Source organism: Bombina bombina, chromosome 3 (assembly GCF_027579735.1).
Source record: "Bombina bombina isolate aBomBom1 chromosome 3, aBomBom1.pri, whole genome shotgun sequence".
Lineage (NCBI taxonomy): Eukaryota > Metazoa > Chordata > Amphibia > Anura > Bombinatoridae > Bombina > Bombina bombina.
Genome location: NC_069501.1, coordinates 395,331,698 through 395,359,325, shown reverse-complemented (window position 1 = coordinate 395,359,325; position 27,628 = coordinate 395,331,698). Strand labels below are relative to the sequence as shown.

General features: G+C 40.9%; 1 protein-coding gene across 1 annotated transcript in view; it reads right to left on the bottom strand.

Annotated features, from left to right (window-relative positions):
• Window positions 1–1,003: 1,003 nt before the first annotated feature.
• Window positions 1,004–27,628, bottom strand: part of LOC128652359 (suppressor of IKBKE 1-like) — a 51,646-nt gene continuing 25,021 nt past the window's right edge. The window contains exons 4-6 of the mRNA XM_053705298.1: window positions 13,461–13,603; window positions 11,204–11,317; window positions 1,004–1,129 (exon numbers count right to left, since the gene is read on the bottom strand). Of these exons, the coding sequence (XP_053561273.1) occupies window positions 1,004–1,129; window positions 11,204–11,317; window positions 13,461–13,603 (383 nt within the window). The remainder of the gene's footprint in view (window positions 1,130–11,203; window positions 11,318–13,460; window positions 13,604–27,628) is intronic.

Sequence of the window (27,628 nt, the reverse complement as noted above, 5' to 3'; positions counted from 1 at the left end):
TTAAACACAAAAGTAACATTTCCTTGCAGCTGAATTGTTAAAGTTTACAACTTTACTGTAATAAACTGGTTTAATTTTGGCCTAATAATCACTCACAAATGGGGAAAAAAGAAGCTAACTTCAACGCCAATAACTGATGTATGGTTTCAAAACACTGTCTAATCCAACATAGTTGGTATATAGGGGCATAAAAATTCTGGCACCAGTATAAATAAGTCAACGTGTATTGATAGATGGATCAGATAAACAGTACGTCGTTTGCACACATATATGAAAGACTTATGGGCAAGGAACAAAAGGACATGATATGGGGTAATGTTACGCATGTTACATATATTAAAATCTCTTTGTTCCTAGACTGTAAATCACTCTCTTAAGTATGTTTTGGGATGCAAGAATGAAAAATAAATCAAAGTGATAAACTAAAGTAATCTATCATTATCCCATTAAGGGACTTATAAGTGCATAAAGAAAATACTGTAATGTGTTAGAGCATTTTATTACTTCACTGTTGCCTGCATATAAGCATGTGTTTAACGTCCGCTGCAGGGTTAAACACATAGTTAAAGTAAGCTCCAGAGCAGCACCGTGCTACTGAGAACTAACTGAACATATATGTTGAGCTAATAACCTGAAACATGTTAAACGTTTTATAATTGCATGCTTTATCTGAACCTTTAAATGTAATATATATTTCCATGTCCCTTTAACAAGTTAACAACTTTGATGCCACTAAGATTACCAATATTTTTTTTTTTACATTTCATTTCAAAATAGTAAACATCTGTAAAAAGTGTAAGCATTTTGCATTTGTATTCTTCATTTACCTAAGCTGGTGGATTTTCCACAGCAGCAACCACCTCAAGTTTACCAGACAGCCCTTTTGCCACTTCCAAAAAAAATATTGAACTACAGAGGCAGAAACACAGGTAATGAAACACCAATCTTGCTCAGTCTTTGGGAAAAGTTTCTATAAAATAATGACAATGTCCAGTTGACTACGTTAAACATTGGTAGTTCCAAGACCCATCACTGGGCTTTCTCGTAGTTTCCATTCAGACTCCTTTTTGCCAGACTGTAGAGACTCCTTGCTCGCTAAAAGTATGTTTCGAAGCTCCTTGTTTTCCAGCTGATAAAATTGAGAAGTGAAATAGTTAAATATCCAAACATTATAACAGTGGTGATGACAATGCTACTCATGATTGAAATACTGAATGCAATTTAATAAAATCCCATATGGGCATTTGGGGGTTTATAATGAGGATTAGCAAGGCCCCATTGTGCAGTACAGAAATAAAAGCATTTTTTCTTGCAAGGTGTTCACCTGACTATACAGACAAAACCATATATTTTTTAAGAGAGGGACTTGTCTAATAGAAAATAAACTTTATTAGGGGTCTAGACATACTAGTTTTTATTTCATTGTGCAAATTAACTATAATCCCTTTGTGTTTTGTTTTTTACTCCCTAGCAGCTATACTGAGCTTCTTGGCTCAGCCCCTCTGTGATGTAACCATGTGTGTACGTGGCAACATCCTCACATGTGTACGTGGTGACTCACAGGAACTGGCATGAAGCCTGGGATTGCCACCCACTAGGCCACCAACAGATCCCCGGCCTATAGTGCGGGAGATCGACAAAACAGCATTTTAGATAATGCACCACTTCGCCCAGAAAATTGTTTGCAATTACAAATGTTTAGGCTTCTCATGTTTATTTCTTTTGTTTGTATTGGTATGGACACATAAAAGTGGGAGGAAACCCCCCCAAATCTGACACATTCCACGCAACTCCAAAAATGGTCTGGGCAAAACTATTGGCACCTTCTTAAAATTGTAGGAAATAATTGCATTCTAAGTTAGTGATGCTCCTGTAATTGTAATTAAACTCACCTGTATCAATTAACAGGTGCTGACAATATAGAATAATCACACTCATCAACCAGTTAAAATGGTGAAACATTCACTCAACCTTCCTGTTGTGTGTGTCTGTGTGGCCACACTGAGCATGGGAGAAGAGAAAGAGCAGCAAAGAATTGTCTGAGGATTTGAGAACAAAAATTGTGAAAAAGCATGGACAATCTCAAGGTTACAAGTCGATCTCCATAATGTTCCTGTGTCCATTGTGCGCAACATTGTCAAGAAGTTTACAGCCTATGGCACTGAAGCTAATCTCCTTGGACGTGGACGAAAGAGAAAAATGTTGCAAAAAAGATTGCAACAAAGTATTGTTCGAATGGTGGATAAAGAACCTCAATCAACTTACAGACAAATTCAGCTGACCTTCAGGCACAGGTGTACAAATGCGACAGCTCGCATTATACGTCGCCATCTGAATGAAAAGGGATGCTATGGTAGGGAGACCCAGGAGGACCTCACTGCTGACACAGAAACATAAAAAAGACAGATTTAAGGTTTGCCAAAACTTACCTGAAAAGCCAAAATCCTTTTGGGAGAATGTGCTGTGGACAGACGAAACAAAATAACAACTTTTTTGGTAAAGCCCATAAATCTACTGTTTTCAGAAAATATAAATGAGGGTTTTTAAAGAAAAGAGATACAGTCCCTACAGTCAAACATGGTGGAGGTTCACTGATGTTTTGGGGTTGCTTTGCTGTTCATTGCACTAGATGACTTGACTATGAGCACGGTATTATAAAATCTGAAGACTACCAAAGAATTCTGTGGTGCAATGTAGGACCCGAGTGTCAGAAAGTTGGTTCTCTGTCAGAGTTCATGGGTCTTACAGCAGGACAATGACCCAAGCACACATCAAAAAGCACCAGATATGGTTTAAGACAAAGCGCTGGAGAGTACTGAACTGACCAGCAATGAGTCCAGATCTCAATCACCATAGAGCACCTGTGGAAGATCTCAAAACAGCAGTTTGGAAAAGGAACCCTTCCACTCAGAGACCTGGTGAAAGAAGAAGTGGTACAAAATTCAAGTAGAGGTGTAAGTAACTCATTGATGTTTACAGGAAGCGATTGATTTCAGTTATTTTTTTTCCAAGGGGTGTGCTACCAAATATTAAAGGGGACACTGAACCCACATTTATTTCTTTTGTGATTCAGATAGAGCATGCAATTTTAAACAACTTTCTAATTTATTCCTATTATCAATTTTTCTTTGTTCTCTTGCTTTCTTTATTTGAAAAAGAAGACATCTAAGCTATTTTTTTGGTTCAGTACCATGGAAAGCACTTGTTTATTGGTAGGTGAATTTGCCCACCAATCAGCAAGAACAACACAGTGAGTTCACCAAAAATGGGCTAGCATCTAACTTACATTCTTGCATTTCAAATAAAGACACCAAGAGAATGAAAAGAATTTGATAATAGGAGTAAATTAGAAAGTTGCTTAAAATTGCATGCTCTATCTGAATCACGATAGAAAAAATTTGGGTTCAGTGTCCCTTTAAATTGAGGGTGCCAATAATTTTGTCCAGTCCATTTTTGGAGTTTTGTGTGGAATGTGTCAGATTTGGCTTTTTTCTCTCCACTTTTATGTGTCATACCAATACAAACCAAAGAAATAAACATGAGAATGCCTAAACATTTGTAATTGCAATGCGAAGTGGTGCATTATCGGACAGAAATGCTGGGGTGCTAATATTTTTTGGCCATGACTGTATGTTCAGTCACTGATTAGCAGTTAGCCTCCAGTATTGCATTGCTGCTCCTGGGTCTACTTAGGTATGCTGTTCTACTAAGGATACAAAGTGGATCAAGCAAATTAGATAATAGAAGTAAAATGAAAAGTTTAACCGCTAAACATCCAGTAATGTACACTGTACGTCGATAATCTTTAAATGGGGTCTGAGTTTTTGAAAGTGTGGCTCTGGCCCACAGCATTAAGAACGCGCTTTAACCGAAGGCCTGCAGGAGTGAGGTTGTAATAGTGCGGTCTTGCCGCTGGTGGCGAGACTTGCACTATTACGGACCAAAATACCCTTAAGGACCAGCGATGTACAGGGTATGTTGTGGTCGTTAAGGGGGTTCTACCTGAATCATGAACATTTCATTTTGACTTTAGTGACCCTTTAAAGATAGAAAAAAAATCCACAAGAGGCCTTCGTTTACAGGAGGACTTGTCTAGGGATTGGCTTCAAAACTAAATATGATTAATTTGAGAAAAATATATAATTGTGCTAAGCAAAATTTTGATTAAATAATGGTTGTCAGAAAGGAAACAAAAATGTTAAATAAGAACGCTCCATGTCTAAAAAACTGCATAAAGTTTTATTGCAGTTGTCTAAGAACACATTCTTTAACCCTTTGAGTGCTAAGCACTTTCCTACCTGGGTGCTAAGCTTTTTTAAGCTTTTTTTTTATTTTTTGAAAAAAACATAATTTATGCTTACCTGATAAATTCCTTTCTCCTGTAGTGTGGTCAGTCCACGGGTCATCATTACTTCTGGGATATTAACTCCTCCCCAACAGGAAGTGCAAGAGGATCACCCAGCAGAGCTGCTATATAGCTCCTCCCCTCTACGTCACACCCAGTCATTCGACCAAGAACCAACGAGAAAGGAGAAGCCAAAGGGTGCAGTGGTGACTGGAGTATAATTTAAAATTTAGACCTGCCATAAAAAACAGGGCGGGCCGTGGACTGACCACACTACAGGAGAAAGGAATTTATCAGGTAAGCATAAATTATGTTTTCTCCTGTTAAGTGTGGTCAGTCCACGGGTCATCATTACTTCTGGGATACCAATACCAAAGCTAAAGTACACGGATGACGGGAGGGACAGGCAGGATCTTTATACGGAAGGAACTACTGCCTGAAGAACCTTTCTCCCAAAAATAGCCTCCGAAGAAGCAAAAGTGTCAAATTTGTAAAATTTGGAAAAAGTATGAAGCGAAGACCAAGTTGCAGCCTTGCAAATCTGTTCAACAGAGGCCTCATTCTTAAAGGCCCAAGTGGAAGCCACAGCTCTAGTGGAATGAGCTGTAATTCTTTCAGGAGGCTGCTGTCCAGCAGTCTCATAAGCTAAACGTATTATGCTACGAAGCCAAAAGGAGAGAGAGGTAGCAGAAGCTTTTTGACCTCTCCTCTGACCAGAATAAACGACAAACAGGGAAGACGTTTGTCGAAAATCTTTAGTTGCCTGTAAATAAAATTTTAGGGCACGAACTACATCCAGATTGTGCAGAAGTCGTTCCTTCTTTGAAGAAGGATTTGGACACAAGGATGGAACAACAATCTCTTGATTGATATTCCTGTTAGTGACTACCTTAGGTAAGAACCCAGGTTTAGTACGCAGAACTACCTTATCCGAGTGAAAAATCAGATAAGGAGAATCACAGTGTAAGGCTGATAACTCAGAGACTCTTCGAGCCGAGGAAATAGCCATTAAAAACAGAACTTTCCAAGATAACAATTTTATATCGATGGAATGAAGGGGTTCAAACGGAACGCACTGTAAAACGTTAAGAACAAGGTTTAAACTCCATGGCGGAGCAACAGTTTTAAACACAGGCTTAATCCTGGCCAAAGCCTGACAAAAAGCCTGAACGTCTGGAACTTCTGACAGACGTTTGTGTAACAGAATGGACAGAGCTGAGATCTGTCCCTTTAAGGAACTAGCGGATAAACCCTTTTCTAAACCCTCTTGTAGAAAAGACAATATCCTAGGAATCCTAACCTTACTCCAAGAGTAACCTTTGGATTCGCACCAATATAGGTATTTACGCCATATTTTATGGTAAATCTTTCTGGTAACAGGCTTCCTAGCCTGTATTAAGGTATCAATTACTGACTCAAAATCCACGTTTTGATAAAATCAAGCGTTCAATCTCCAGGCAGTCAGCTTCAGAGAAATTAGATTTTGATGTTTGAAGGGACCCTGAATCAGAAGGTCCTGTCTCAAAGGCAGAGACCAAGGGTGGACAGGATGACATGTCCACTAGATCTGCATACCAGGTCCTGCGTGGCCACGCAGGCGCTATTAGAATCACCGATGCTCTCTCCTGTTTGATCCTGGCAATCAATCGAGGAAGCATCGGGAAGGGTGGAAACACATAAGCCCTCCCGAAGGTCCAAGGTGCTGTCAAAGCATCTACCAGGGCCGCTCCCGGATCCCTGGATCTGGACCCGTAACGAGGAAGCTTGGCGTTCTGTCGAGACGCCATGAGATCTATTTCTGGTTTGCCCCAACGTCGAAGTATTTGGGCAAAGACCTCCGGATGAAGTTCCCACTCCCCCGGATGAAAAGTCTGACGACTTAGGAAATCCGCCTCCCAGTTCTCCACTCCCGGAATGTGGATTGCTGATAGGTGGCAAGAGTGAGACTCTGCCCAGCGAATTATCTTTGATACTTCCATCATCGCTAGGGAGCTTCTTGTCCCTCCTTGATGGTTGATGTAAGCTACAGTCGTGATGTTGTCCGACTGAAATCTGATGAACCCCCGAGTTGTTAACTGGGGCCAAGCCAGAAGGGCATTGAGAACTGCTCTAAATTCAAGAATGTTTATTGGCAGGAGACTCTCCTCCTGAGTCCATGATCCCTGAGCCTTCAGGGAATTCCAGACAGCGCCCCAACCTAGCAGGCTGGCGTCTGTTGTTACAATCGTCCAATCTGGCCTGCTGAATGGCATCCCCCTGGACAGATGTGGCCGAGAAAGCCATCACAGAAGAGAATTTCTGGTCTCTTGATCCAGATTCAGAGTAGGGGACAAATCTGAGTAATCCCCATTCCACTGACTTAGCATGCACAATTGCAGCGGTCTGAGGTGTAGGCGTGCAAAGGGTACTATGTCCATTGCCGCTACCATTAAGCCGATCACCTCCATGCATTGAGCCACTGACGGGTGTTGAATGGAATGAAGGACACGGCAAGCGTTTTGAAGTTTCGTTAACCTGTCTTCTGTCAAGTAGATCTTCATTTCTACAGAATCTATAAGAGTCCCCAAGAAGGGAACTCTTGTGAGTGGAAAGAGAGAACTCTTCTTTTCGTTTACCTTCCACCCATGCGATCTTAGAAATGCCAGTACTAACTCTGTATGAGACTTGGCAGTTTGAAAGCTTGAAGCTTGTATCAGAATGTCGTCTAGGTACGGAGCTACCGAAATTCCTCGCGGTCTTAGCACCGCCAGAAGAGCCCCCAGAACCTTTGTGAAGATTCTTGGAGCCGTAGCCAACCCGAATGGAAGAGCTACAAACTGGTAATGCCTGTCTAGGAAGGCAAACCTTAGGTACCGGTAATGATCTCTGTGAATCGGTATGTGAAGGTAAGCATCCTTTAAATCCACTGTGGTCATGTACTGACCCTTTTGGATCATGGGTAGAATTGTCCGAATAGTTTCCATTTTGAACGATGGAACTCTTAGGAATTTGTTTAGGATATTTAAATCCAAGATTGGTCTGAAGGTTCCTCTTTCTTGGGAACCACAAACAGATTTGAGTAAAACCCCTGTCCGTGTCCCGACCGCGGAACCGGATGGATCACTCCCATTAGTAACAGATCTTGTACACAGCGTAGAAACGCCTCTTTCTTTATTTGGTTTGTTGACAACCTTGACAGATGGAATCTCCCCTTTGGGGGAGAGGATTTGAAGTCCAGAAGATATCCCTGAGATATGATCTCTAACGCCCAGGGATCCTGGACATCTCTTGCCCAAGCCTGGGCGAAGAGAGAAAGTCTGCCCCCCACTAGATCCGTTCCCGGATCGGGGGCCCTCAATTCATGCTGTCTTAGGGGCAGCAGCAGGTTTTCTGGCCTGCTTGCCCTTGTTCCAGGACTGATTAGGTCTCCAGCCTTGTCTGTAGCGAGCAACAGCTCCTTCCTGCTTTGGTGCAGAGGAAGTTGATGCTGCTCCTGCCTTGAAATTACGAAAGGAACGAAAATTAGACTGTCTAGCCCTAGGTTTGGCTCTGTCTTGAGGCAGGGCCTTTACCTCCTGTAATGTCAGCGATAATTTCTTTCAACCCGGGCCCGAATAGGGTCTGCCCTTTGAAAGGTATGTTAAGTAACTTAGATTTAGAAGTAACGTCAGCTGACCAGGATTTTAGCCACAGTGCTCTGCGTGCCTGAATGGCGAATCCGGAATTCTTAGCCGTAAGTTTAGTTAAATGTACTACGGCATCTGAAACAAATGAATTAGCTAGCTTAAGTGTTTTAAGCCTGTTTGAAATCTCTTCGATAGTAATTGATTCAAGAGTCTCTTCCAGGGACTCGGACCAAAAAGCGTCCGCGGCAGTGACAGACGCAATACATGCAAGGGGTTGCAATATAAAACCTTGTTGAACAAACATTTTCTTAAGGTAACCCTCTAATTTTTTATCCATTGGATCTGAAAAGGCACAGCTATCCTCCACCGGGATAGTGGTACGCTTAGCCAGAGTAGAAACCGCTCCCTCCACCTTAGGGATCGTCTGCCATAAGTCCCGTATGGTGGTGTCTATTGGGAACATTTTTCTAAATACAGGAGGGGGGGAAAAGGGTACACCGGGCCTATCCCACTCCTTAGTAATTATCTCTGTAAGCCTCTTAGGTATAGGAAATACGTCAGTACTCGCCGGTACCCGCATAGTATCTATCCAGCCTACATAATTTCTCTGGGATTGCAACGGTGTTACAATCATTCAGAGCCGCTAATACCTCCCCTAGTAGAACGCGGAGGTTTTCAAGCTTAAACTTAAAATTAGAAATGTCTGAATCCACTCTATTGGGATCAGAACCGTCACCTGCAGATTGAAGCTCTCCGTCCTCATGTTCCGCATACTGTGACCCAGTATCTGACATGGCCCTAGTATTATCAGCGCACTCTGTTCTCACCCCAGAGTGGTCACGCTTCCCTCTAAGTTCTGGTAATTTAGACAAAACTTCAGTCATAACATTAGCCATGTCCTGCAATGTGATTTGTAATGGCCGCCCTGAAGTACCCGGCGTTACCATATCACGCACCTCCCGAGCGGGAGATGCAGGTACTGACACGTGAGGGGAGTTAGTCGGCATAACTTTCCTCTCGTTGTCTGGTGAATGATGTTGAATTTGTACAGATTGACTTTTATTTAAAGTAGCATCAATGCAATTAGTACATAAGTTTCTATTGGGCTCCACTTTGGCTTTAGCACATATAGCACAGAGATATTCCTCTGAGTCAGACATGTTAAACACACTAGCAATTAAACCAGCAACTTGGAAATACTTTTCAATTTAATTTTCAAATAGTATGAAAAAAAACGTACTGTGCCTTTAAGAAGCACAGAAAGTTATGACAGTTGAGTAACAAACTATAAAATCAAATTCTTTCCGGTAAAAGTACAAATTTAGCAAAGGATTGCCCCCATTAGCAATGGATAACTAACCCTTAAATAGCAGAAAAAAAATGTACAGAATATAACGTTTTTTATCACAGTCAAGCACTATCTCACAGGTCTGCTGTGAGTGATTACCTCCCTCAAAATAACTTTTGAAGACCCTTGAGCTCTGTAGAGACGAACCGGATCATGCAGGGAAGAAAAACAGACTTGTGACTGAATTTCTGATGCGTAGTAAAAGCGCCAAATTAAGCCCCTCCCCCTCACACACAACAGTGAGGGAGATCAGTAAACTGTCATAAATTAAATAAAATGCCCGCCAAGTGGATAAAAATAGTGCCCAAACAATTTTTCACCCAGTACCTCAGAAATTAAACGATTTAACATGCCAGCAAAACGTTTAACATCAAATAAATGAATTGTCACAGAAAGCCTGCTGCTAGCCGTTCTCACTGCAAGATAGGCTAAAGTTTTATTCATACAGTATCATTCCAGTGAAGTGCCATTCCCCAGAATACTGAAGTGAAAATATACATACATGACAGCCTGATACCAGTTGCTACTACTGCATTTAAGGCTGAACTTACTTTATATAGGTATTTGCAGTATTTTCTAGTCAATTCCATTCTCAGAAAATAATATGCTGCTACATACCTCTTTGCAGGTGAACCTGCCCGCTGTCCCCTGATCTGAAGTTTACCTCACTCCTCAGATGGCCGAGAACAGCAACATGATCTTAACTACTCCGGTTAAAATCATACAGAAACTCAGGTAGATTCTTCTTCAAATTCTCCCTGAGAAGGAACAACACACTCCGGTGTTGTTTTAAAATAACAAACTTTTGATTGAAGTTATAAAAACTAAGTAAAATCACCACAGTCCTCTCACACATCCTATCTATTAGTTGGGTGCAAGAGAATGACTGGGTGTGACGTAGAGGGGAGGAGCTATATAGCAGCTCTGCTGGGTGATCCTCTTGCACTTCCTGTTGGGGAGGAGTTAATATCCCAGAAGTAATGATGACCCGTGGACTGACCACACTTAACAGGAGAAAATGTTTTTCAGATCCCCAAGACTTACACTGTTGGAAAGGTTAGGCGATTACCTTTCCAAAGGTGGGTCTTGGGGGTCTGTAGCTGCTTAGATGCTTGATATACGGGCTTCTAAGCAGCATACCCCCTGCTCCTATACTTAACATTGTTAAGTATAAAGTTGCGCTGTGACGTCATCACGTCATTGCGCGTGACGTCACCGCGCATAACGTGAAGCCCTGGCGATGCCTGTCACTATGCAGGCCCGATCGCCGGGGTAGGAGCGGGTGGGAGCCCCCAGATCTTCCTCAAGGTGGGAGTGTGCTAGCGACGGCTCTGAGCCGTCGTTTGTACCAGAGTGGGAAACTCTGCGATGGCTCAGAACCGTTGTTAGCACTCAAGGGGTTAAAGGGATATTCCGGTCAAAATTTAAATGCACATAGATTAATTACATATTTGAATAGAAACATATTTGCTATATACGTGTATTGGCAAAAATGCTTCTAGTAAAAGTTATCACTGTTTTAGTGTTAACATTTTTCTCTGCACGTGCATGTGAAGCATGGCTAGATATTCTCACTGCACCTACATTTTAAATATTGCAGCTGCTCAGATCATCAGTGAGGCTTGTATCATGTCAGCAATTAACATTAAATTGAGTAATTATCAGATGGTACATGCACGTTAGGCTGTCTGAGCAAGTCCTGTGTTTAAAATGCTGGTGCACGGTGCATACTTAAATACTCTTTTGAAACAGCTATAACTTTTATTAGAAGCATTTTTGATAATGCATGTATATTACAAAAATGCTTCTGTTCAATACCGAAATGCATCCATGTGGTTTCCAATTTTGGCTGGAATATCCCTTTAAGTACAACCGCAATATGATAAATGTATGTAGCCATCTTACCTCTAGCTGGGCAAGCCTCTCTTGGACATTATATGTCTGATCTTCATCAAGCTGAACTGCTTTTCTCATCACTTCCCCCATCTCACAGATTTTATCAATCTGGCCCTCAATTTCCTACAATAAAAGCATGACATTACAGGTATGCAATTTAATACCATAAAAAGCATACATTTCCATGGGTAACTTGTGCAGATTTATGTAACTTTTTTTTCTTCTCACTAAGACTGGCATTATACGTGAAATCAAGTGACATTGACTCCCTCTCACTGCTCCCTGTGTTGTGTCATTGGTAAAAGGGCTTCACAGTAGGTTTTAAAGGGATGGCTTAGACAATGTTGGATTTGTAATTGATAACTGCAAGGCCTAGAAAGGATACAGCCACACAAAGCTAAATATTAGGTACGGCTGGCAGGAGAAAGTGGGAGGCACCCATGGGTATCTTGGGGGCTCCATAGTGCCTGGGTTTGTCAAGCCTTGCCGTGAAACCACTATCACTATTACAGATATAATAAACAAAACAGATCCAAGCAATAAATTCTGTGAATGTGCTAAAAGAATTAAAACACTCTGTTGCGTATATTTAAAGCAACATTTTGCAGTTAAATATTCTCAAGTCTAGTTAAGACCATGCAGTTAATGAGTTAGTTGTTACGTGAGACATTCAGATGTGTTACTAAAAATCTAGTTAAAGGGTCTGTGCATTGTAAAAGTGTTCTCCCCTTTAATGTGTTTCCAACAATCATTTTTATCTGCCTGAGTGCATTAAACTGTTTACAAATAACTAATGTACCTTTATTTTTTTAAATTTGAAATATCTGCTTTTGCTTTTTAAAACCACCACCTATACTTGAAAGTGTAATGCTATAGTACTGACTATAACAAAGCTATGTATAGAAGAGGGCGAAAATAGAGAGCCCATTTGAAAGGGAGTTCATGCAGCAGCTTTGAATGCAAATAATTACAATATTCTCAACTGCTTGCTGAGTACATTGTCTTTTTTTTTTAAATCAGATTTTGTTTTAATGAAAGATATGATACAAATACTGGAGAAGCAGCTCCAATGTTGTGATTACAGAGTAAAAAGCCAACATATATAGCTTTGAGTGTCAGTAAATGTCCACAATGGTGTGACAAAATAAAGATAACATAACAATAACAGTTAACTGGAGAGCTCTATTATATTAAATAAGACTTTTTGTCAAGAAACATGGTAGTACCTACGGTTGTGTGGATGTATTTCTAATATCCAAAGGCATAAGTTATTATAGCTCCGCATTTTGTGGTTTGATTTAATTTCCCAAAGCATGGACATTTCAGAATAGATGTCCATTTTATCGTTTTTCAGTATCCACATTAAGTGGGGGACCTCTCTACTTTCCAGTTCTTCGCTAGTAAAAATGTAATGCTGTTTGTCATAATAAAAAATGATTTTAAGTGTGGTTTATGTTTTATTCTTGGAGATCTATTTAAAAGCCAAACTAGAGGGTCTAGATGGAATTGTAATGCTAATATATTTTTTTAATCTCTGTAATAATTTTTCTCCAAAAGTTCTGAATAGATGTGCACCACCACCATATACGAGCCATGTCACTTCCCACAAGGCCAACAATTATTACTTGTTTTAAGACACAAGCACAGTGAGGTACCACTTGTGTAGTAATTTTAAAATTAAGTTCTATTATATTCGAGGATATCAAAGATTTTAGTGTAGACTGAAAGATCTGAGAGCTTGTTTGTGGCAGGATGAGAAGACCCAGATCTATTTCCTTGCTTTGTATTTAGGGATGGGTCTATCCTGGTTGAGTCTGGGATAGTAGTTTATAAATAATTGAGATTGTGTGTCTCAGTGGAGGGTTTTTAGAGCATAAGAGTTCGAAGTTAGAGGTCTTGTCATGTTTTTAGCTTGGGGATGTCTTGTAAGAAAGTTATGGACTCTACGGTATGTGAACCACTGTTTAAAGCAGTGTAGTCCTTGAGTGATGAGGTTGTGAGTACATTGTCCTTTAAAGCTACATACATTGCTCCACCATGGTTTTTCACTTCAGTCTAAAAATCGTTCTGTAGTAAAACAGTGCTGTCCTGTTTGACCCAGTAAGTTGTTGATTTTATGTAAGATACAACTCTTCTTAAATGTTACCATTCATTTTCCAGCTACTGAAGTCAAACAAGTAGGCCATATAGTTTTAAGAATAGTTTTACACACTGTCTTATTTTTATAAATTTAAAAGAATAAGCTTTCACATACAAAATGGCTTACAGATGAATAGATCTCATGGGCTTCCAACACTGGCTCTTTAGGGTCTGGTTTCTTGTTGGCTATTAACTGCAGCATCTGTCTTCTGTACTTGCTCATGATGAGTTCCAGTGCATATTGATGTTCTTCCAAAGACAGCCACAGCTCTGTAATAAAAGATGACCTGAAATGTTATTAAATGTTTCAACAATAACAGAAAAAGATACCTCTAAATAAAAAAAGCTTCATTACAGAATCAAGCCGAGAGTGGCATGCAAACCCTAAAATTTTACCAACATGTTCTAACAAAAGTTTCCTCAAGTGTCATAAAACACTTGCTTAGGACTCTTATCTTATTATATTCATAACAACTTGAGAGAAAATTGTGAGTTGCATGTACCTTAAACCAATCCAATTAAGTAGAGATTTTCTACAAAACCTTACGTTCAATTAAATAAAAACACTCAAAGAGGGGGCATCCGGGTGGCTGTCATGGTAGACGGCAATATCAGTGGAGCAATGACAGCAGTAATATCACAGAAATTACACTGACCTGTGAGAGACTTCATCCTTCAGAAAAATCTATGCAGAATCTCCCAATGTACAGATTGATGTATCTTATGTGAATTTTATCTGTATAAAATGCGGGGTTACGGACACTGATTGGTGCACTCTGAATATGGAGGAATTTTTTGAAGCTGTAGTCATTTTGAGGACTTTGAGCATAAAAACTCACTAGATTTGATTGCCTGATAATTATTGAACCCGTGAGCAAGGGAACTATCATACAGAGAGAATTTCACCAGGAATTAAAAGCAAGCTGGTAGTTTAAGACTTGTGGCATTGGACTTGGAGAAAAGTCATGCAGTCCAAGATTAGCTTCAGGGGTACATTCGTGGAAGCGCACCATAGATCTTGACGTATACTAACATATTGTGAGATAAATTAAAGGGAACTGTGTTTATTCCAAAATATAATAATGATGTAGGTAAATTTAAATTAGAGGTGCAGACCCTATAAATAACAATTTTATATTAAATAACAAAAGAAAATATAAGGATCAGTAATTCTTATAAAAAGATAGGGATTTCAGCACACTCATTACCCAGATACACTCCCAAACCAAAGGGAGAACTTACAAATTATTGTTGCACGTGGGAACCTCAGCAGAGACAATGAATAATACTTCCAGACCACCATGTGTTTAAAGCACAATGAATTTATTAAATACACATAATAAGAAAAGAAAACGAAAAAAATAAATAAAAATAATATAGACTTTTCAATGACAGGGAAAATGATATTGAGGAGCTTGATTTTTATATTATAAATTTTCGAAAAGAGGAAACCTACAACACCTCTATCAGAGGGCAACCCCACAGATTATGAGGGATATGCTGCCATGAAAAGTAACCGAGGATCTATGTAGTAACAAAATATATATCGTTATTACGAGTTAATAAAGTACATACACATGTGAACATGCAAAGCTTAATTTCACAAGAGGGAACTTACAATACCTCCATCAGAGGGCAACCCCACAATGTCTCATTGGGGATAAGTTGCCATGATACTCAAATGAGGATCTATGTGGTAACCTCTGAAAACAAGCAAGACAATTTTGTCAAAATAAATACAGGCACATCTGAAAACACATGTAAAAGTGACACGGATATGTTTAAAAGATAACTAGACAAAGGCATACACACAACACAGGCAGAAAACAAGTTGGCGATGTACACGGACAATATTCTCCTTACTATTACAGACTTAGAAGGATTGCTACCCCCCCTTATGGAAGAATTTAAAGAATATGGTCAATATTCTAATTTCCATTTAAATTTGAACAAGTCAGAGACATTAAACATAAACACTCCAGCCCATATCATTGAGGGCCTGCAGGAAACCTGTCCCCTTCGTGTCCAGACTACTTCAAAGCAGGGAGCGGAGGCTCGAATGGATTTATATATTATATGGTTATAATTGAAATGTATACTGTTTTCTGTATCACAATATAGAGTAACCTTCACTTTTTTCTGTACGGTACTTTACAATAAAAGAGATTTAAAACTCAAAAAAAAAAAAAAAAAGATAACTAGACAACACATTAATCAGAGGACAACCCCAACATGGAGGGTATAGTTGTCATGACATGAATATATAAGGATCTATGTGGTAGTTATAGATATAACATAGAAAAAGAAACACAAAGTCAATATTAAGAGCATAATTATAACGTATACTAAATGGTTTAAATTTAGGTCAAAGGATATAAAATAGGCTCTTAAGGGCAGAATTGAACCCTGGGATTTCCAAATTTACCTAACAATATCTTATCTAGCTAGGTCTCAGTCCACTCACCCACTCAGGAACATCACATATGGTTAAAATGTCACCGATAATTTATCCTAATCAAAAGGAAAAGATCTAAGAGCAGAGTAAATAATTGGATGTTAATAAATTTTATTTATAAAAGGTTTTTCGTTTCACATACGAAATGCAGAAAGTTGAGTACATACCGAAATAATAAAAAATATATATGATAAATACAGATTTGGAACGAAACAGTTGCTAGCTCTACATAACAAGAGCTAATTCAAGTTTTTCATTAAGGCCAACCGGAGCACATGTCCGTAAGCGATAAATCCAACCTGTCTCTTTCTTTTTGAAGAAGGCATTTATCCTGATCACCTCCTCTTTTATGTGTCAGGCCTACATCAATGCCAATAAATTTTATTAAATCAGAGTTAGAATCATGACAAGCTTTAAAATGTCGTGCTACTAGTCATTTTTTTATTTTTGACATCGTCTCTATGTTCTCTTACTCTATCTAAGAGTTGTCCAAACGTCTGGCAATTTATCAAATGATTAATGCGAAAAATTTTGCCCCCAGTAGAAAAATTGTAAGTTCTAACAATATAACTGCATAACACACATTTTCCACAAGGAAAACTGCCTTTTTGTGATTGGTGCATTGTGAGACAATTTTGTTTCGGAGTTTTAAGAAAATGGCTTCTTACCAAACAATCTTTCAAACTGAGAGCTTTTCTAGCTGTCAAAAGGGGACGCTCTCCTACTTTGTGTGCAATTTTTTTTATCAGCAAGTAAAAAATGCCAATTTGTGGTTAAAATGTGGCGAATCTTATCCCAGTGACAATTATACTGTGTAATGAATCTTACATTAGATTTTTGTTCAACTTCTTTGTCACTTTTTGGAAAAAGGGTGTCGTCTCTTTTCATTTTTCTCACTCTATTGAGAGAGCTTATTACCATACTATAATATATACTTTTTTGAGTATCCTCTAGAGAGACCTCTCTTTCATTTTATTAGCGTGGAAATTAAAGCTTGGAGTTTGTTGAACAGTTTCTGTGTAAACGCAAAAACTGTCCATAAGGGATACCCTTTTTCAATAAGTGAGGATGATTAGTATGTGCTTGTAATAGGCTATTAGTCGCCGTGGGTTTTCAATAATTCTCTGTCTGCAAATATCTCCCTTGTTTCTTAATCAAAAAGTCTAGGAAGGGTAGCATGACAGTATTAGCTTTATAGGTCAACAAAATATTATAATTATTGTTATTCAATACTTTACAAAAAAAGAGGGGGTGTTGGTTAGTGCGCAGTGAAACTCTATTAAGCCTATGAGAAAACAAGAGGACTCTCCAACCTCTAAAATACAAGTAAATAATTTAGAATAAATTGGTTACCAAAAGGAACCAAAAAATTCTGGTATCATAGGCGCTAGTGAAAGCTTAAAATAGTGATCTTGCTTAATTTGGAAAACTTATAAGTGTGATATAATGTGAAAATAAAATAAAAATAAAGGTCCTAATATGTGAATAAAAGTGATAAATTAGTGTCACAATAATTTGTGTATTGCAGAATCTGCATAAATTTAATAACAAGTGAAAAATAAAATATACAAATAACAAATACAAAAAGGATATTGCAGCAGATACAATTAAAAAAGGATATTGCAGCAGATACAATTAAAAATGTGGCTGATACAAAATTATTGCAAAAGAAACAATTGCGTTGATCAGACGCAGTTTAAGTGTAGTATACAATTTGTAACAATTATTATATGAGATAAAAAACAGAAAGCTTAAATGAAATCCACTTGAGACCATACAATCAGATAAAACGATTCCGATGAACAGTTTGGATGAATATTGCTTGTCTCGTCTCAGTTGAAACATCCAGGTCTGGCTGGAACGAGATAAAGGACCAATCAAACGACAGAAAGAGGCACTAAATAAAGGTCAACACTTTTGCTTACACCGAAAACGGTGATGAAGCGGATGATTCCCTCTTTCAGGTACACTATCCAACGATACCAGCACTTAGATACGGCGTCTCAATATGGCGTTCATGTGGAAGATAAATTTTCATCCGAATCACCTTTGCAAGCAGGTAGCCGAAGTCTGGTTCTACGGAAGCCTTGAGGGGACAAAATACTTGCAACAAAGAGCAACGCATTTCAACCCGCTAAAGGTCTTTTTCAAGCTTTCACTAGCGCCTATGATACCAGAATTTTTTGGTTCCTTTTGACAAAAGCCTCCAAACTTGACATGTCACCCTTCCATAACATAAAGACATCATCCACATAGCGTAGCCACAATTGCACCAAACTTTCAACAATGTCATTATGGGTACCAAAAACTTCGAAACGTTCCCAGATTCCCAAATGAAGGCAGGGATAGGTGGGGGCACAAGTGGCCCCCATTGCTGTGCCACGTATTTGTCTAAAATACTTTCCATCAAAAACAGAAAAACAGAATTTATGCTTACCTGATAAATTACTTTCTCCAACGGTGTGTCCGGTCCACGGCGTCATCCTTACTTGTGGGATATTCTCTTCCCCAACAGGAAATGGCAAAGAGTCCCAGCAAAGCTGGTCACATGATCCCTCCTAGGCTCCGCCCACCCCAGTCATTCGACCGACAGACAGGAGGAAATATATATAGGAGAAACCATATGGTACCGTGGTGACTGTAGTTAGAGAAAATAATTCATCAGACCTGATTAAAAAACCAGGGCGGGCCGTGGACCGGACACACCGTTGGAGAAATTAATTTATCAGGTAAGCATAAATTCTGTTTTCTCCAACATTGGTGTGTCCGGTCCACGGCGTCATCCTTACTTGTGGGAACCAATACCAAAGCTTTAGGACACGGATGAAGGGAGGGAGCAAATCAGGTCACCTAAACGGAAGGCACCACAGCTTGCAAAACCTTTCTCCCAAAAATAGCCTCCGAAGAAGCAAAAGTATCAAATTTGTAAAATTTGGCAAAAGTGTGCAGTGAAGACCAAGTCGCTGCCTTACATATCTGGTCAACAGAAGCCTCGTTCTTGAAGGCCCATGTGGAAGCCACAGCCCTAGTGGAGTGAGCTGTGATTCTTTCAGGAGGCTGCCGTCCGGCAGTCTCATAAGCCAATCGGATAATGCTTTTAAGCCAAAAGGAGAGGTAGAAGTCGCTTTTAGACCTCTCCTTTTACCAGAATAAACAACAAACAAGGAAGATGTTTGTCTGAAATCTTTAGTAGCCTCTAAATAAAACTTTAGAGCACGGACAACGTCCAAATTGTGTAACAAACGTTCCTTCTTTGAAACTGGATTCGGACACAAAGAAGGTACAACTATCTCCTGGTTAATATTTTTGTTAGAAACAACTTTAGGAAGAAAACCAGGCTTAGTACGCAAAACCACCTTATCTGCATGGAACACCAAATAAGGAGGAGAACACTGCAGAGCAGATAACTCTGAAACTCTTCTAGCAGAAGAAATTGCAACCAAAAACAAAACTTTCCAAGATAGTAACTTAATATCTATGGAATGTAAAGGTTCAAACGGAACCCCTTGAAGAACTGAAAGAACTAGATTTAGACTCCAGGGAGGAGTCAAAGGTCTGTAAACAGGCTTGATCCTAACCAGAGCCTGAACAAAAGCTTGAACATCTGGCACAGCTGCCAGTCTTTTGTGTAGTAAGACCGATAAAGCAGAGATCTGTCCCTTTAGAGAACTTGCAGATAATCCTTTCTCCAAACCTTCTTGAAGAAATTTTATCTTATTCCATGGGAATCCTTTGGATTCACACCAACAGATATATTTTTTCCATATTTTATGGTAAATTTTCCTAGTTACAGGTTTTCTGGCCTGAACCAGAGTATCTATCACCGAATCTGAAAACCCACGCTTTGATAGAATCAAGCGTTCAATCTCCAAGCCGTCAGTTGGAGGGAGACCAGATTTGGGTGTTCGAATGGACCTTGAACAAGAAGGTCCTGTCTCAAAGGTAGCTTCCATGGTGGAGCCGATGACATATTCACCAGGTCTGCATACCAAGTCCTGCGTGGCCACGCAGGAGCTATCAAGATCACTGAGGCCCTCTCCTGATTGATCATGGCTATCAGCCTGGGAATGAGAGGAAACGGTGGGAATACGTAAGCTAGGTTGAAAGTCCAAGGTGCTACTAGTGCATCTACTAGAGTCGCCTTGGGATCCCTGGATCTGGACCCGTAGCAAGGAACCTTGAAGTTCTGACGAGACGCCATCAGATCCATGTCTGGAATGCCCCATAATTGAGTTATTTGGGCAAAGATTTCCGGATGGAGTTCCCACTCCCCCGGATGAAATATCTGACGACTCAGAAAATCCGCTTCCCAATTTTCCACTCCTGGGATGTGGATCGCAGACAAGTGGCAGGAGTGATCCTCCGCCCATTGAATTATTTTGGTCACTTCTTTCATCGCCAGGGAACTCTTTGTTCCCCCTTGATGATTGATATAAGCAACAGTCGTCATGTTGTCTGATTGGAACCTTATGAATTTGGCCTTTGCTAGTTGAGCATTGAATATCGCTCTCAGTTCCAGAATGTTTATCGGGAGAAGAGACTCCTCCCGAGACCATAGACCCTGAGCTTTCAGGGATTCCCAGACCGCACCCCAGCCCACTAAACTGGCGTCGGTCGTGACAATGACCCACTCTGGCCTGCGGAAGCTCATTCCCTGAGACAGATGGTCCAGGGTCAGCCACCAACGGAGTGAATCTCTTTTCTTTTGATCTACTTGAATCATTGGAGACAAGTCTGTATAATCCCCATTCCACTGTTTGAGCATGCACAGTTGTAATGGTCTTAGATGAATTTGTGCAAAAGGAACTATGTCCATTGTTGCAACCATCAATCCTATTACTTCCATGCACTGCGCTATGGAAGGACGAGGAACAGAATGAAGCACTTGACAAGAGCTTAGAAGTTTTGATTTTCTGACCTCTGTCAGAAAAATCCTCATTTCTAAGGAATCTATTATTGTTCCCAAGAAGGGAACTCTTGTTGACGGGGACAGAGAACTCTTTTCTTTGTTCACCTTCCATCCGTGAGATGTGAGAAAGGCTAGAACGATGTCCGTATGAGCCTTTGCCTTTGACAGGGACGACGCTTGTATTAGAATGTCGTCCAAGTAAGGTACTACTGCAATGCCCCTTGGTCTTAGAACCGCTAGAAGGGACCCTAGCACCTTTGTGAAAATCCTTGGAGCAGTGGCTAATCCGAATGGAAGAGCCACAAACTGGTAATGTTTGTCCAGAAAAGCGAACCTTAGGAACTGATGATGTTCCTTGTGGATAGGGATATGTAGGTACGCATCCTTTAGATCCACGGTAGTCATAAATTGACTTTCCTGGATGGTGGGTAGAATCGTTCGAATGGTTTCCATTTTGAACGATGGTACCCTGAGAAATTTGTTTAGGATCTTCAAATCCAAAATTGGTCTGAACGTTCCCTCTTTTTTGGGAACTACGAACAGATTGGAATAAAATCCCATTCCTTGTTCCTTTATTGGAACTGGGTGTATCACTCCCATCTTTAACAGGTCTTCTACACAATGTAAGAATGCCTGTCTCTTTATTTGGTTTGAGGATAAGTGAGACTTGTGGAACCTTCCCCTTGGGGGTAGTTCCTTGAATTCCAGGAGATAACCTTGAGAAACTATTTCTAGCGCCCAAGGATCCTGAACATCTCTTGCCCAAGCCTGAGCAAAGAGAGAAAGTCTGCCCCCCACCAGATCCGGTCCCGGATCGGGGGCTACTCCTTCATGCTGTTTTGTTAGCAGTGGAAGGCTTCTTGGCCTGCTTACCCTTGTTCCAGCCTTGCATTGGTTTCCAGGCTGGTTTGGGTTGTGAGGCATTACCCTCTTGCTTAGAGGATGCAGAATTAGAGGCTGGTCCATTTCTGCGAAAGGGACGAAAATTAGGTTTATTTTTAGCCTTAAAAGACCTATCCTGTGGAAGGGCGTGGCCCTTTCCCCCAGTGATGTCTGAAATAATCTCTTTCAAATCAGGTCCAAATAAAGTTTTACCTTTGAAAGGAATGTTAAGCAATTTTGTCTTGGATGACACATCCGCTGACCAAGACCTTAGCCAAAGCGCTCTGCGCGCCACGAAAACATAATTTATGCTTACCTGATAAATTCCTTTCTCCTGTAGTGTGATCAGTCCACGGGTCATCATTACTTCTGGAATATTAACTCCTCCCCAACAGGAAGTGCAAGAGGATCACCCAGCAGAGCTGCTATATAGCTCCTCCCCTCTACGTCACACCCAGTCATTCGACCAAGAACCAACGAGAAAGGAGAAGCTAAAGGGTGCAGTGGTGACTGGAGTATAATTTAAAAATTTAGACCTGCCATAAAAAACAGGGCGGGCCGTGGACTGATCACACTACAGGAGAAAGGAATTTATCAGGTAAGCATAAATTATGTTTTCTCCTGTTAAGTGTGATCAGTCCACGGGTCATCATTACTTCTGGGATACCAATACCAAAGCAAAAGTACACGGATGACGGGAGGGATAGGCAGGATCTTTATACAGAAGGAACCACTGCCTGAAGAACCTTTCTCCCAAAAATAGCCTCCGAAGAAGCAAAAGTGTCAAATTTGTAAAATTTGGAAAAAGTATGAAGCGAAGACCAAGTTGCAGCCTTGCAAATCTGTTCAACAGAGGCCTCATTCTTAAAGGCCCAAGTGGAAGCCACAGCTCTAGTGGAATGAGCTGTAATTCTTTCAGGAGGCTGCTGTCCAGCAGTCTCATAGGCTAAACGTATTATGCTACGAAGCCAAAAAGAGAGAGAGGTAGCCGAAGCTTTTTGACCTCTCCTCTGACCAGAGTAAACGACAAACAGTGAAGATGTTTGTCGAAAATCTTTAGTTGCCTGTAAATAAAATTTTAGGGCACGAACTACATCTAGATTGTGCAGAAGTCGTTCCTTCTCTGAGGAAGGATTAGGACACAAGGATGGAACAACAATCTCCTGATTGATATTCCTGTTAGTGACTACCTTAGGTAAGAACCCAGGTTTAGTACGCAGAACTACCTTATCCGAGTGAAAAATCAGATAAGGAGAATCACAATGTAAGGCTGATAACTCAGAGACTCTTCGAGCCGAGGAAATAGCCATTAAAAATAGAACTTTCCAAGATAACAATTTTATATCAACGGAATGAAGGGGTTCAAACGGAACGCCCTGTAAAACGTTAAGAACAAGGTTTAAACTCCATAGCGGAGCAACATTTTTAAACACAGGCTTAATCCTGGCCAAAGCCTGACAAAAAGCCTGAACGTCTGGAACTTCTGACAGACGTTTGTGTAACAAAATGGACAGAGCTGAGATCTGTCCCTTTAAAGAACTAGCGGATAAGCCCTTTTCTAAACCCTCTTGTAGAAAAGACAATATCCTAGGAATCCTAACCTTACTCCAAGAGTAACCTTTGGATTCGCACCAATATAGGTATTTACGCCATATTTTATGATAAATCTTTCTGGTAACAGGCTTCCTAGCCTGTATCAGGGTATCAATTACTGACTCAGAGAATCCACGTTTTGATAAAATCAAGCGTTCAATCTCCAGGCAGTCAGCTTCAGAGAAATTAGATTTTGATGTTTGAAAGGACCCTGAATCAGAAGGTCCTGTCTCAGAGGCAGAGACCAAGGTGGACAGGATGACATGTCCACTAGATCTGCATACCAGGTCCTGCGAGGCCACGCAGGCGCTATTAGAATTACTGATGCTCTCTCCTGTTTGATTCTGGCGATCAATCGAGGAAGCATCGGAAAGGGTGGAAACACATAAGCTCTCCCGAAGGTCCAAGGTGCTGTCAAAGCATCTACTAGGGCCGCTCCCGGATCCCTGGATCTGGACCCGTAACGAGGAAGCTTGGCGTTCTGTCGAGACGCCATGAGATCTATCTCTGGTTTGCCCCAACGTCGAAGTATTTGGGCAAAGACCTCCGGATGAAGTTCCCACTCCCCCGGATGAAAAGTCTGACGACTTAGGAAATCCGCCTCCCAGTTCTCCACTCCCGGAATGTGGATTGCTGAGAGATGGCAAGAGCGAGACTCTGCCCAACGAATTATCTTTGATACTTCCATCATCGCTAGGGAGCTTCTTGTTCCTCCTTGATGGTTGATGTAAGCTACAGTCGTGATGTTGTCCGACTGAAATCTGATGAACCCCCGAGTTGTTAACTGGGGCCAAGCCAGAAGGGCATTGAGAACTGCTCTCAATTCCAGAATGTTTATTGGCAGGAGACTCTCCTCCTGAGTCCATGATCCCTGAGCCTTCAGGGAATTCCAGACAGCGCCCCAACCTAACAGGCTGGCGTCTGTTGTTACAATTGTCCAATTTGGCCTGCTGAATGGCATCCCCTTGGACAGATGTGGCCGAGAAAGCCACCACAGAAGAGAATTTCTGGTCTCTTGATCCAGATTCAGAGTGGGGGACAAATCTGAGTAATCCCCATTCCACTGACTTAGCATGCATAATTGCAGCGGTCTGAGGTGTAGGCGTGCAAAGGGGACTATGTCCATTGCCGCTACCATTAAGCCGATCACCTCCATACATTGAGCCACTGACGGGTGTTGAATGGAATGAAGGACACGGCAGGCGTTTTGAAGTTTTGTTAACCTGTCTTCTGTCAGGTAAATCTTCATTTCTACAGAATCTATAAGAGTCCCCAAGAAGGGAACTGTTGTGAGTGGAACGAGAGAACTCTTCTTTTCGTTTACCTTCCACCCATGCGATCTTAGAAATGCCAGTACAAACTCTGTATGAGACTTGGCAGTTTGAAAGCTTGAAGCTTGAATCAGAATGTCGTCTAGGTATGGAGCTACCGAGATTCCTCGCGGTCTTAGCACCGCCAGAAGAGCCCCCAGAACCTTTGTGAAGATTCTTGGAGCCGTAGCCAACCCGAATGGAAGAGCTACAAACTGGTAATGCCTGTCTAGGAAGGCAAACCTTAGATACCGGAAATGATCTCTGTGAATCGGTATGTGAAGGTAAGCATCCTTTAAATCCACTGTGGTCATGTACTGACCCTTTTGGATCATGGGTAGGATTGTCCGAATAGTTTCCATTTTGAACGATGGAACTCTTAGGAATTTGTTTAGGATCTTTAAATCCAAGATTGGTCTGAAGGTTCCTTCTTTCTTGGGAACCACAAACAGATTTGAGTAAAACCCCTGTCCTTGTTCCGACCGCGGAACCGGATGGATCACTCCCATTAGTAAAAGATCTTGTACACAGCGTAGAAAAGCCTCTTTCTTTATTTGGTTTGTTGACAACCTTGACAGATGGAATCTCCCTTTTGGGGGAGAGGATTTGAAGTCCAGAAGATATCCCTGAGATATGATCTCTAACGCCCAGGGATCCTGGACATCTCTTGCCCAAGCCTGGGTGAAGAGAGAAAGTCTGCCCCCCACTAGATCCGTTCCCGGATCAGGGGGCCCTCAATTCATGCTGTCTTAGGGGCAGCAGCAGGTTTTCTGGCCTGCTTGCCCTTGTTCCAGGACTGGTTAGGTCTCCAGCCTTGTCTGTAGCGAGCAACAGCTCCTTCCTGTTTTGGTGCAGAGGAAGTTGATGCTGCTCCTGTCTTGAAATTACGAAAGGATTGAAAATTAGACTGTCTAGCCTTCGGCTTGGCTCTGTCTTGAGGCAGGGCGTGGCCTTTACCTCCTGTAATGTCAGCGATAATTTCCTTCAAACCGGGCCCGAATAAGGTCTGCCCTTTGAAAGGTATGTTGAGTAACTTAGATTTAGAAGTAACATCAGCTGACCAGGATTTTAGCCACAGTGCTCTGCGTGCCTGAATGGCGAATCCGGAATTTTTAGCCGTAAGTTTAGTTAAATGTACAACGGCATCTGAAACAAATGAATTAGCTAGCTTAAGTGTTTTAAGCTTGTTTGAAATTTCCTCTATAGTTATTGAGTCAAGAGTCTCTTCCAGGGACTCGGACCAAAAGGCTGATGCGGCCGTGACAGACGCAATACATGCAAGAGGTTGCAATATAAAACCTTGTTGAACAAACATTTTCTTAAGGTAACCTAATTTTTTATCCATTGGATCAGAAAAAGCACAGCTATCCTCCACCGGGATAGTGGTACGCTTAGCCAGCGTCGAAACCGCTCCCTCCACCTTAGGGATCGTCTGCCATAAGTCCCGTGTGGTGGCGTCTATTGGAAACATTTTTCTAAATACAGGAGGGGGGGAAAAGGGCACACCGGGCCTATCCCACTCCTTAGTAATTATCTCTGTAAGCCTCTTAGGTATAGGAAATACGTCAGTACTCGCCGGTACCGCATAGTATCTATCCAGCCTACATAATTTCTCTGGAATTGCAACGGTGTTACAATCATTCAGAGCCGCTAATACCTCCCCTAACAGTACGCAGAGGTTTTCAAGCTTAAACTTAAAATTAGAAATGTCTGAATCCACTCTAATGGGATCAGAACAGTCACCTGCAGATTGAAGCTCTCCGTCCTCATGTTCTGCATACTGTGACGCAGTATCTGACATGGCCCTATTATTATCAGCGCACTCTGTTCTCACCCCAGAGTGATCACGCTTCCCTCTAAGTTCTGGTAATTTAGACAAAACTTCAGTCATAACATTAGCCATGTCCTGCAATGTGATTTGTAATGGCCGCCCTGAAGTACTCGGCGTTACCATATCACGCACCTCCCGAGCGGGAGATGCAGGTACTGACACGTGAGGGGAGTTAGTCGGCATAACTTTCCTCTCGTTGTCTGGTGAATGCTGTTCAATTTGTACAGATTGACTTTTATTTAAAGTAGCATCAATACAATTAGTACATAAATTTCTATTGGGCTCCACTTTGGCTTTAGCACATATAGCACAGAGATATTCCTCTGAGTCAGACATGTTTAACACACTAGCAAATAACCAGCAAACTTGGAAATACTTTTCAATTCACTTTTATATATAGTATGAAAAAAACGCACTGTGCCTTTAAGAAGCACAGAAAGATATGACAGTTGAGTACAATAAAACAGATAATTTTATGAAAACAAACCTTTTTCTCAGTAAAAATACTATTTTAGCAAAGGATTGCTCCCATTAGTAATGGATAACTAGCCCTTTAATAGCAGAAAAAAAGTACAGAATGTAACGTTTTTTATCACAGTCAAGCTCAATCTCACAGGTCTGCTGTGAGTGATTACCTCCCTCAAAATAACTTTTGAAGACCCCTGAGCTCTGTAGAGACGAACCGGATCATGCAGGGAAGAAGAACAGACTTGTGACTGAATTTTTGATGCGTAGTAAAAGCGCCAAATTCAGCCCCTCCCCCTCACACACAACAGTGAGGGAGATCAGTAAACTGTCATAAATCAAACAAAATGCCCGCCAAGTGGATAAAACTAATGCCCAAATAAGTTTTCACCCAGTACCTCAGAAATATAAACGATTTCACATGCCAGCAAAAAACGTTTAACATCAATAAATGTATTTGTCATAAAAAGCCTGCTGCAAGCCGTTTTTAGTGCAAAATAGGCTAAAGCTTTATGTAAACAGTATTATTTCAGTGAAATGCCATTCCCCAGAATACTGAAGTGAAAATATACATACATGACAGCCTGATACCAGTTGCTACTACTGCATTTAAGGCTGAACTTACTTTATATAGGTATTTGCAGTATTTTCTAGTCAATTCCATTCTCAGAAAATAATATGCTGCTACATACCTCTTTGCAGGTGAACCTGCCCGCTGTCCCCTGATCTGAAGTTTACCTCACTCCTCAGATGGCCGAGAACAGCAACATGATCTTAACTACTCCGGTTAAAATCATACAGAAACTCAGGTAGATTCTTCTTCAAATTCTCCCTGAGAAGGAACAACACA